This window comes from Portunus trituberculatus, chromosome 43, assembly GCF_017591435.1.
Source record: "Portunus trituberculatus isolate SZX2019 chromosome 43, ASM1759143v1, whole genome shotgun sequence".
Taxonomy (NCBI): domain Eukaryota; kingdom Metazoa; phylum Arthropoda; class Malacostraca; order Decapoda; family Portunidae; genus Portunus; species Portunus trituberculatus.
Genome location: NC_059297.1, coordinates 26,546,140 through 26,559,048, shown reverse-complemented (window position 1 = coordinate 26,559,048; position 12,909 = coordinate 26,546,140). Strand labels below are relative to the sequence as shown.

At 38.7% G+C, this 12,909-nt stretch overlaps 1 protein-coding gene across 10 annotated transcripts in view; it reads right to left on the bottom strand.

Annotated features, from left to right (window-relative positions):
• Positions 1 to 12,909, bottom strand: part of LOC123518200 (mitogen-activated protein kinase-binding protein 1-like) — a 184,419-nt gene that overhangs the window by 29,844 nt on the left and 141,666 nt on the right. For 9 of the 10 annotated variants that reach the window (XM_045278907.1, XM_045278901.1, XM_045278903.1 and 6 more), the window contains 7 exons: positions 10,375 to 10,535; positions 9,789 to 9,924; positions 8,975 to 9,175; positions 7,102 to 7,113; positions 5,877 to 6,055; positions 3,493 to 3,646; positions 859 to 993 (listed from right to left, as the gene is read on the bottom strand). In XM_045278907.1, the coding sequence (XP_045134842.1) occupies positions 859 to 993; positions 3,493 to 3,646; positions 5,877 to 6,055; positions 7,102 to 7,113; positions 8,975 to 9,175; positions 9,789 to 9,924; positions 10,375 to 10,535 (978 nt within the window). The remainder of the gene's footprint in view (positions 1 to 858; positions 994 to 3,492; positions 3,647 to 5,876; positions 6,056 to 7,101; positions 7,114 to 8,974; positions 9,176 to 9,788; positions 9,925 to 10,374; positions 10,536 to 12,909) is intronic. The other variant, XM_045278902.1, reaches the window with a different exon arrangement.

Below are 12,909 nucleotides of genomic sequence, written 5' to 3'. Positions count from 1 at the left end.
CAGCCCCTGCTTTAAGACCTTCAGGAACTTTGCTTTTGACAATGCAATGACTGTATGTTCCAAGTGCAGGAAAACAATAAAGCAGAGAAAGGGAAAGACTGCCTCATGTGGTGAGCCTCACATGCATTCATTCAACATTCAAACCTGATGTAAATAGATAGCATTGAAAGATATACATTTTGTTTGTGTCAAATATCAGGTGGAACAATTTCCTGGATGAGAGGAGCAGCCTGCACAGCTGCCTGGCCTGCAAGCAGATGCTGGCAGCTTTCACTCACTACTCATGCGAGAAAAATTAACCATAACACAAGGTGGCAAGCAGGGAAGAGATGAAGTTCATTTACCAGCCTTTTTTTGTTATGAGGTCCCTGAGGTGACACAAAGAAGAGAAATGAACAGGTTAGACCCCAGTGCTGAGTTGCAGATCAATCAGGAGACCACAAGTCACCCTCATCCTCAGTATGTAAGGAGCACTAACCAACTCAGTATTTCATGGTGACACAAAGAATGACACAGAAAGAAGACACCAGAGAATCTGTTGGTCTACAACAATGGTATGTATAAGAACTACAAAGGTGTATACATGTAGAAGAACAGACCAGAACAGGGCAAAATTTTATCATAATTTAAATTAAAGTTTGAGAAATGATAATGAATGATGAATAAACACTATACATGGAAAGTACAACCATCAATACCACCAAAACCATCACTATCACCCTACTCATCAGTGTTTCATTTCAAACATTCCTGATAAGAAAATGCAGAGGTAAAAGTAGCACACAAAATAAAAACAATAATATATCATTAGGTGTGTGTCAGTATGCTCCTCAAAACTCTTGCTGCCAAAGTACGTACCATAGTGGCACTTCGGAATATGATGGACCTGTCTGCACTGCAAGACACCATCTGCAGAGAGCTCTGGCCCTGGTAGAACCTCACTGATGTGATGGCTGAAGAGTGGTCATCCAGGGTCTGCACGAAGCTGTAATCCTGTGGGGGAGGGGGGGGCAACAATTACACATCATGGCTTTTACACGTGTGGACATTAATGATATGGGAACTTCAATGCAATGTAAATAATAATCTTAGTAGTGCTCTAAGCTTTATGAATAAAACACTAAGAAATTGGATTTTTCTGAGGGTGATTCTTGAGGTGATGGAGGTAATGTCAAGAAGCTGAAGTGGCTGAATGGAACTCGACAAGTTGGGTAAGCAATGCATGACAGAACAGCTATGTTAAGATATTCCTTCATAAGTGATGATGAAAACACTGAGAATGCTATATGACTGAAATTCTTCTTCATTTATGCAAAAATGTCTTAGAGTTCATAATCTTGGCTAAATAGGGGAGGCTATAAATACACAGCTGAAAACAGTACATACAAATACAACTCATGTTCTTATCCACACACAAGTTCTGATGAGGAAATAAAAACAAATCATTGACGCTGTGGAAACTGTGATTTAAATGCACCAAAACTAAAGATCCTTCTTCAAAAAGACTAAGCACAACTTCTTACCAACTATTGAAAATAACAATGGCAAATAAAAAATAAATTCCACAATACCTATCATGGACAAACTTAATACTAAAAAATTATAAGAACTTTGGCATCTAACTTTTTACAGTCAAATTAACTACCACACTCAATTCCACTAATATCAAAGCTTTCCTTCAATCCCTTCAGTACCATGATGCACTTCCATATTCATTCTGTTTACTATGTAGCAATTTTACACAGCTTCAGAAACTCGTGTGGGGCATTAAAAATAGTGAAGACTGTAGTCATTAATCTTCTGACCTCCTTCCTAATGCCAATAAAATGGTCTAATCGTACACAAATCTCAAGGTAAAAATGTGTCCTAGTACAGTAATACTCCGCTTAACTAACAGGATAGGGGGTGTCAAAGCTGTTCGTAGAGTGAAAATTCGTTAAGCGGACGTAATTTTCCCATAGGAAATAATGGAAATAGGGGGGAATGCGTTCTGGGCTAGTCCCCAACATACCACATGGGTTAAAAAAAAAAAATTATATATACGTTTGGCAGCATATTGGGCCACCGGTTTACCACTACTTTTATGATGTCATATGAGTCATTGGAAGTTAGAGGAGCTACGTACAAATTCTCTCACATTCTCGCATTTATGTTCACAAAACAACATTTCTATTAGCTTTTTGGGGCTCCAAGATTCTTTAACGTCAGAGCAACCTCTTGCAGCGAAATGGCATCCATGAACGCTTGGAGGGACAGTGACAAGGTTGCTTTCAGGTTGCTCTGAGGTTGCTGGGAACACCACCTCTGGAGGTGGTGTTACTGTCTTATATATGCATTTATGTTCACAAAACAACATTTCTATTAGCTTTTTACAAGCCTTGCCCCAAGAAAGGATTGTTTTGTAATGCATAAAATGAAATCTTACATGGAATACCAAAAAATAAAGCAGAGATGAGATGAGCCACAGACGAAGTGGGAGACTTGCGGCGACTCGGCCGCTTCTTCTTCTTCTTGTGACCCCTTTAGCCTGCATGTTGTCTTTCCCCATGATATTTTTTTCCACTCCTCTATTGCCTGCTATAATGGATATCATATCTAAGTATTCATATACGCTCATACCATGAGGATAACCTCGACTCCGTGGCACTGAGTGACAGTGAATTATTAATGAAATACTGCGGATTTCATTAGTAATTCACTATCACTCAGTGCCACGGAGTCGAGGTTATCCTCGTGGCATGACCATATATGAATACTAAGATATGATATCCATTATAGCAGGCAATAGAGGAGTGGAAACATAAACATCATGATGAAAGTAACACACAAGCAAAAGGGTCACAAGAAGAAGAAGAAGCGGCTGAGTCGCCGCAAGTCTCCCGCTTCGTCTGTGGGTAATCTCATCTCTGCTTTATTTTTTGGTATTCCATGTAAGATTTCACTTTATGCATTACAAAACAATCCTTTCTTGGGGCAAGGCTTGTAAAAAGCTAATAGAAATGTTGTTTTGTGAACATAAATGCATATATAAAACAGTAACACCACCTCCAGAGGTGGTGTTCCCAGCAACCTCAGAGCAACCTGAAAGCAACCTTGTCACCGTCCCTCCAAGCGTTCATGGATGCCATTTCGCTGAAAGAGGTTGCTCTAACGTTGTTAAAGAGTCTTGGATCCAGCTCCAGGAGCGCTAGAGACAGGGGTGGGAAGCCAGCCAATCACAGCGAAACTACCGCGTTCGGTCCCTCACCCAGCAAATTCAAACCCAGAAAATTCGCTAAAACGGATGTGGTTGTACGTTATGCGGATTTTTGGTCTAACTTTATATAGTACGTTAAACCGGAAATTCATTCAACGAACGTTCGTTAAGCGGAATATTACTGTATTGAAGAGGTATGTATCAATTCCAGGTTTTGTAATGAGAATATCAACAGATCTGAGGACTCAAGACTGAAGGAAGAGGGAAAAGGGTTCATCAACTGGCCCTGACTGTACCTGGTCCACAGCAAATACATGGATCAGTCTATCTCGGGAGGCAGAGGCAAGGAACTTGTGTCCAGTCTCCGGCCGGCAATACTCGAGACACAGCACCTCCGCATCGTGGGCTTCAATCTTGCACAACTCATCCAAAAACTGCAGCTCGTGAACCCTGCAAGGAGGAGACTACAGTGATGATCAATCCCTCACCAGTGTGTTGGTTCATCACTTTATGCTCATCTTTAGTATTTCAAGATACAGATACAGGTGCTTTAAAGCAATAAGGAAATAGGAGAACTGGAAGGTAACTGTGTTAAAGTCAACAATAATGAAAGTTCATACGAAGCATGAGTTGAGTGTCCAGAGGAACGTAAATATACAATGAATTATGGAGAACAGAGAAAGTAAGTGGTAAATTAATTCATGTATTTTGTTAAAATCGCATCTAATTATAAGAGCATGAAAGATGAAATGGTGAAGAGAACAACGCCAGGGAAAAAAACTATATGAATCTAGAGACGTAAACATAAATGAAAGCACAATGCATTGTGAAGGAAAAATACAGACAATATACAATTTTTTTTTAAATGCTAAATATGTGCATAGGAAAATGAACTGAAAAAATTTAATTGTGCAAAATAAAAAAAATTCAAGTACTCATAACTATGTAATGCATAACATATGAGGCATTCAGAATAGTAGTGATGTAAGCGCCACCCCGGCCAATTTTGAGATTTGTATAGCATTTTCTTCATCTCACCTTCAGCTTTCCGAATCTGCAACGTTTAAGTCAAAATTCGGCCCGCAACAAGGTCAAAATTCCCATTCTTTGGAGGGGTATGCATGGCCGTGCGACTGTCGACAAAAAAACCTCTAATGCTCGCTCAATAATGACGTATGTACTCAGGCAGGCAGTGGGAGTCCTGCATTTTCACCGTGGCATATCTCTGCAAGCTGTGGTATAGCACTATCTTCTTCCTATTGTATTTGTCTCGCATCTGTGCCATCAAAGTATTATGGCAATAATGGTGAAATTCCGTTAGTAGTGAAGGCATTAATTGACCCTATCGGCATCACATTAAAGTGACCGCACGGTGAATTTTACACCAACGCATCTCCACCCAGGCTGCTCAGTGACCAATGGGGAGGCAGGAATGCGGTATGTGACTGACGGCAGCCAATGAGAGCCCGCCATTGTCGCTCCCCTCACTCTCCCTGTATTTTTGTTCGGAAAATACAAATACAGGTGCCCCACAGAAAAATGCAGTTAATAAGTAACTTCAGAATGCAATTACATTGTGCTTACAATGATTGCAAAGCCCTGTTATAGAGCTTCATTTTGCAAAAAACTAGAGCTTTCTACCTCATCTCAGTAAAAAGTTAATGCGTTCTGAATGTGGCAAAACTTTAACTGCATTTTTTTACGTCATTACTATTTTGAACACCTCATACATAAGTAATTAGTAGAACAATAACGGATATATACATCTGTTCTGCACAAGATTGTGAAATATCACATCAAAGGGTCATCAATATTAATACTATATAAGTGCAAGAGGATGACACAGCAGTTGTGGAAAGCTTGACAATTACAAGACAAGGCACCTAAAAACACAGTCACTAAAAAAAGTACAACTGAAAATACTAAAAACAGATCAAAGCTTACAAAAAAAGAATAAATCATCAAGCTTTCTCAAAATATTTAAGTGCAAAACCCCAAACTGGAAGTGCATTGGTGGTGTGCATGAGAGTTATGACAATCCAGAGTACAGAAGAGTTATGCATCAGCCATTATTGAAGAAAAATATAAACAATGACCTAAAATAAATAAACACACAAAGAATCATTGGTTTAGTGGGGAGCACAAAGCTGTAATTTCCATCAAAGCAGTGAAGGAGAGCTGTGCATCACAAAACCACATAACTGACAGTCAGGTTAAGCGGGAGCAGAAGAGAAAAACAACGGACTCTCAAGAAATGTGGACCAGATGATGAAGTACACAACTGACTCTCAAGAAATGTGGACCAGAGGAAGAAATACACAACTAACTGTCAGGTAAATGAATGCAGAAGAGAACACACAACTGACCCTCAAGATATGTGGACCAGAGGATAAAATACACAACTGACTGTTAGGTAAGTGGGTGCAGAAAAGAACACACAACTGACTGTTAAATAGGCTGGTGCAGAGAGAGAACACACAACAGACAGTCAGCTAAGTTCTTGCACAAATAACACAACTGACTGTCTGGTAAATTAGCACAGAAGGAAGTGACTGTCAGTTGAGTTAGTGCAGAGACAGAAACACAAATTGACAAGTAGCATGCACAAGTAAGTCACCAGGCAGTCACCACTTCCACCAAGCAGTGCACTGGACAACCATCAAACCCTCCTGACCCTGACCTGATGTTGCCTGCCCGGTCCCCAGAGGCCAGGTGCTTGCCATCTGGACTGACTCGGATGCAACGCACGCCGTTCCGGGAGTCATAGGAGGTGTCGTTCCTGTCGCCTCCCTGGGGACTGATGTCTGTGTCCTTGATGAAACCCAGCTCAGGGTCCACATACAGGGTTTTGAGGAGCTCCTAGGAAAAGACAAGCAGGCTAGCAACTGGCCTAAAGCATACTGGAGTGTGGAAGCTAATTTTGCAACACTCACTCACTCGTTCACTCACTAGTATTGCAAAGAGGGAAGGAAACATGTAAGGTAATATTGCAGCACTCACACACTCAATGACTCACTAATATTGCAGAGAGGGAGAAGGGAGCATGTAAGGTAATATTGCAACATTCATTCACTCACTCACTCACTAGTATTGGAGAGAGAGAAGGGAACATGTATGGTAATATTGGAACACTCACTCACTCATTTACTAGTATTGCAGAGAGGGAAAGGAGCATATAAGGTTATATTGCAATACTCACTCACTCACTTATTAGTATTGCAGAGATGAAAAAGAAGCATGAAACACACATTCACTCAGTCACTAGTGTTGCAGAGGAAGGAAGAAAGCATGGGCACTAACACTCCACCATTCAATCACTCAATCACACATTGGTACTGCAGAGGGAGGAGAGCATGTACAGTAGTACTCCATCATTCACTCACTCATTCACACACCTAGTATTGCAGAGTGTAAGGAAGCAACATATCAACGAGCTACTACAAGAGTGATCACATTGCTGTTGATTGTGAAGCCAAAAATTATGCCATCATCTTAAGAAGCTGTTCTTTAATAACGAATATAAAGCAAAGATTATTTCTAATCTGTATAGCATCAATTGAGTAGTATTTTCTAACCCCCAAAATGCACCAATGTGCATTAATATACATCAATCCAAGTCTCCACTAATCCTTGATAGAGCAAACTATTAATTGGATTAACTTCAGAAAAAACACGTTCCATTTTGATAGCAAATTTGCTGCAATTCTTACATCATAAACAAACAAGTCTCTCCTCTTATATGAAGCGTATCTCATGAATAGAAAAGTTCCAATAAGAATAATTTCATGACTGAAGGTGTAAGACCTAACTTTTGGTGCAAGTGACTCAACTAATGAGAGAGTGCTGCTCAGCTTGTGGCAGTGTCAAGACAATAAAATGGAAAAGCAAACTTGGTAAAGACTCACAACTTCCACATCCTGTAGATGGCAAAGGCAATTCAAGCAGTGAGGCGCAAGGTTCTAGTTAGTACATTAAACTAAATTTCAAAATATGAAGGTGACCACTAAACACTAAGGCTGCAAGTACTGGTAGAATATAAGTAAACTAATGAAATGGAATCACTCACAGAGAAAATCTAGTCTGTTATTTCTCTAGTCAGCTTTAATACGAGTAGTCTGGCAAATCAGGGCTGCAATACTAGCAAAGAGACACTGAACTGAGTACAAAACTGTCCCACACTTACATCAGTCCACAAGAACACTCCTCTTCCTCTTAAATTACTCTCACACACATCAATACCAAAGGACACACCACTCCTTTTTCTCTGAAGTTATTGGACTCTTGGTTAGAGATGTACCGATACCAAAATTTTGGTCGATTCCGATACCGATATGGATACCACCTAATTGGGCCAATACTGATACTACTACTGATACCGATACTACTACTTATAGTGATTACTGCACTGGACACCAGGATGAGTTGGTGGACGGCGAGCATTATCAGATGGGAGGCTTTGTTTTGGGGGATGCTGTAAGTCCTTCTGAGAACGTTTGTGAAATAGGAGCAATTTTAGAAGCTTTTTTAAAGCCATTTGCAAAGGTAAATTACTCAGTAACTGGAATGAATATCTTCTCAGTCTTCTGATTCTTGTCAGTTATTTCAAATTCTTACTTCTTACTCCTTTAGTGACCATTTGGTCTTGTACATTTTCATTATTAATTTTACTGACGATATTTTGGCAATCAAAAATATTTTTTAAATTATTAAAATTGTAAAACAGACACAAAATATTAGCAAAAGAAACTCATTTTGTTGTGTATGTTTCTCTTTAATCAAATCTGACATCCTTTGATATTAATTCATTACACATTAGTAGACCAATTCAGAAAAGTGAGCTTTCACCTAATCTTTTCAATCAAATAGAAAAAAAGCTTAGTTTATTCAAAATTTCTAGTGTATTGCTATGATCTTGAATAATTAATATGCAACAAATTATACACAATGCACATGATTACAAAACAGAATTGTTATTTTCTTAGTTATGGAATTATTACATCCTTAGGTTAACACAAGTAACTCAAAAATTAAACTTGCATATATAATTCGAGCTTCCACCTATTCCAGTACGATATCTTGGAAAAGGCTAGCACTAGCACTGTTAATTATAAATCAAATAAGAATATGCTGTTATTTACAATAATGCAAAATGCTATATATATATATATATATATATATATATATATATATATATATATATATATATATATATATATATATATATATATATATATATATATATATATATATAAATCATTTTGTTGGATTCTCAATATCTGAAGTTTGACATTCTTAGATTATAGTTAAAAAATGTAAGCTTTTCACCTGCGTGAACTTTGTGTGGGTGGAGGAGCAGCGTCTGACTGAGAGACAGTGAGAATGCGTGGTGACTCATGACCGACTGTGTGACAGGATGCCAGAGTTCAGCCTATACGCGTTTCATACACGTCCAATTTAGAGGTTGTGGCTTATTACCACAGAAAACAGTATTCTATGACATACAGTAATCACCACGGAAACTTAATACGCCATATTATGTTAATTTGGTATCATCAATATCTTATATCGAATATATCACTAAGTAGTAAATTCCTTTTAGGTATCGGAAGTATCGGCATAAAATAAGCCGATACCGATACTGATACCAAAAAAATGGGCCGATACTGCCGATTCCGATATTGATACTGATGCATCGGTACATCTCTATTCTTGGTAAGCAACATCAAAATATAAAGAGAAATACAAAAATTAAGCATAAAATGAAGGTTCTAAACTCACGTTGCTATAGATGTTCCTTTTGTACAATGTGTTGGGGGACATGGAGGGGTCGATGTTCCACACTCGAATGGTGTCATCGGAGGAGCAGGTGATGAAAGAGCCAGGAGGAAGCAAGGCCTTCACTCCCTCCCCTGGTGGTGGGTACGTCTCCACACCCCAGATGCAGGCAGAGTGGTACAGGTATGAGTGTGATTTTCCAACCTGCAAAAGGAAGAACTTGTGAGAAAATAGTTATTTATTTTAATATTATCATTATGATCTTTTTATTATTCTTTCTTTCTACCAATATGCAACAGAAGTGCCTAAGTTCAAATTCATTTCCCATCTAAGTTTGAGTGTGACTTTCCATCCAGCAAGGGAAAAAGTTGCAAACATGCATAACTTTTTTTCTTTTGGCAATATTTTATCTATTTATTTTCTTACATCAGTCATTCTAAATTCTATTTTTAAACATTATCACACTGATTTTCTTTCCCTTTTTTCCCAATTTGCCGATCTTAAATGTTTTGATAATTTCAAGTTACATTTTCAAACAACATTTCTTTTTTCTCTCTGAAAACATCCTTTCATTTATCATTGATAAATTCAATTCAAAGTGTAATGTAATAAACTTGAATATTTTCCACTCAAGTCCTTTACAGTGATAGAAATACAACTGTCCATCATCCAGTACATAGATCACAACACGCAAGGAAAACTGCATCATAGCTACATGACTCTAACTAACATACAATATGCAATCAAAACAGACAAGTGAGCCAGATGGGATGAAGAGAGCAAAGGAAGCATCTCCTCCAGCAGGACACACACGTACCCGCTTGATGTCCTTCACATCCCACACATACATGGAGTGGTCATTGTACACGGCCGTCACCTTATGGTTGTTCTCATCATAGGCGATGGCGATAGTGTCCGGGTACTTGGCATTGTTAGGATGAGTGGCCATGTGGCTGTGAGGGGATCAGTTAGAAAGGGTCACTCAACACACACACACACACACACACACACACACACACACACACACACACACACACACACACACACACACACACACAGAATATCAAAACTATTTATTATGTTACCTCAAGTGACAAGTCCTTTTTTTGAGTTAACAAAATCAATATTAGGTAATTAAACAAACAAGTCAATGTGATGCATAATTACTGGAAAAATTAATACATTACTTCTTTCATGCAGCCAACTATGCAATACATTTGTAATTAACTCCAGTGTACTCACAGACTCTGACCAGCTATGTCACATGATCAGCAGGCAACCATGGCTGAATAACACATGCACACACACTTTAGAAGCTTCAGTCTGATACAAGTATCATCAAACGCTGTAAACTAGAACTAAGTTACTTAAAACACACACAACCATTGTGACAGGACGCTCACCTAATGGTTAGCCCCTTGGAGACGTCAACCCCCAGGTAGTGTGTGCGGGGAAGGGTGGTCACAAACTGCAGGTTGAAGGGACTGAAGCAGCGCACAATGCCCTCAGCACATCCCACGAAGATGTAGTTCTCACCAGCCACCAGGCAGTTGGCACTTGGAGTCTGAGTGATGGAAGTGAAGAGTGAGTGGAAGGTCGATTAATAATGATAATTTTTAGTACACTCAAATGATATGAAACACCGAGTCCTTGGAGTCTGTTATCTGAGAAAATAAAACATAAAAGAAGTCATTAAGGTGGCACATGGCAGTCCTTGTATCTGTAAATCTTACCAACAGGATCCCCCTGCTACATGCCTATGTTAAGTTTGGTTAAGTTAGGGTAAAGACCCTCGGGGGGCAGTCTGGGGGGCACAGCTCCCAGCTAGTTTAGGCTAAGGGGTTCATAAAATTTTTTGGGAGCAAATTTTGCTAAATTTATCTCCTCTCCGAAAAAACCCCCACGTGCCCCCAAGCTTGTTGAGGGGAAAGGGGATATCTAAAAATATTTAAGGAGGTACTATTGGTAAGATTTATCACTGTATCAAACATATCTACCTATATTCACCTATCATCCAGTATTTTAGATAATAAGTTCATCCCTCTCATGTCCACCCATCTTCCACCAAACTTTCCCCCAAACAAACTTGGAGTTTGTAGAAGTTTTAGGTGGGGGACGAAAAATGAGTGAAATATCGGCGCTCAAAAGTATAAGGAAATTTCTCTTAATATTTTGAGTTTATATAACCTTACCAAGTGAAAGATGTGCCCCTTTCCCCACTATGACCCCTTGGACGCCCTCCAAATCCATTGCTAGGACATTAACCTAACCTAACGTGAGAAAAAAAAAAAAAAAAAAAAAAAACTAAATTTGCAGTTTCTGCCAATATACCCTATCTTATATTACCTTTTCCCTATGTCTAACAGACTTGAGGACCTCCTGGGAAAGCGGGGTTTTAGGGTGGGGAAACGAAACGAAACCAAACCAAACCTAACCTAAATTCTGTCCTGAAGTTCCTGGGAAGGCGTGGTTTTAGGGTGGGGAAAACCCAACCCAACCCAACCTAACCTAAATTCTGTTCTGAAGTTGTTATTATTTCCGATAAGTTAAATGGGGTTAGAAATGGTCGTATAAGTGTAATCTAGACCGCAAGAATGTGTACAGTTACGTGTGGTGTATTAATTGAAACTGCAACAGTACTACCAACAAACTACATCCTCATGCCTTACCAATGAGGTGAAGAGATTCTCAGGATGATGGAGGTGCGTACAGTTTTGCGGATTCTATAATAAAAAAAGTGGAGGCTTTTCCTTATGTCTATATATTGTATCTCAAGCATTGTTACTCCTAAATATCCGACATAGCAACTTTTTTTTTTTTTTCTGCGGAACACGGGCATTATTTTTCTTCATCTCCTTCCTCTGAGTCGCCATATCAACAAATGACAATGAACCTTTATTGTAACACCTAACTTGTCGTTAAAACAAGCTTTTAGTGCACCAACAAACATATTGTTCATGAAAATTGCACATGGGACACTTCACAGTTCTTAGAATAATATCGTGTGAGTTAAAGAAAATGTTAATGATGTTCTTTTTTTTTTCCAAGCTGCTTCATCTCCAAAAGTTAAAGAACATCCTTCACAACTATGCATGGCTTTAAGTGAAGGCAGACAGTCTGCCTTCACTTAAAGATACAAAACCATTTCATTGGCTGATATTTTCCGTATTTGTTTTTCATTGGCTGTGAGGAACTTCGCGAAAGCGCACTGCCAGTCAAGGTTCCAGCTCAGAATCACGCTCGAACAAACAGTGTTTCGAACGCCTGATATTCGAAAGAGTTTGGAATAACAATGGCGCTTAAGGACTTTAATAATTATTCTTATGACACAAAGAAACACAAATCACCAATACACTAATCTGCGATGGAAACTCTGAGAAGTAGAGTTTGTCAGAATCCAGTAAAGATAAGCAAAAATCACATTCCTAACGATTGGGTCTAAGGAATTTTTTTTTGGGGGGAAGTGCTCATGTCCAAGAACGTTTGTCTATATATTTACATTTCTAGGTTAAGGTTTATAAAAATTCCGGCACTGTTTGTGTGACCTGATCAAAAACTGTCTTATCAACCGTTATATTCCTTATTTTACTAGTAAATCAGCGTTTTTCAAATCTACGACGCTAAAAACCAGCATTCCCATAATTTTACACTTTTTTTTTATGTGAGAGAGAAATCCGGCCAAGGGCAACAAAATACTTGCTGGCGAAGAGCTCAATATTAGAAAATAAATAAATAAATAAATACGTATTTCCCCACGAAAAGGCAGGGTTATATTTTCTTAGAATCCATTATGCCAAAAAAAATCACACCCAAGGTTATAGAGTATGACGGTGTAATTCTCTTGAAATCTAACTTTACTAAACCTGAATCTACTATCTCTTGTCCTATTCTGATAACTGACCATAAGAATGATTACAACAACCCGATTATCACAGCAA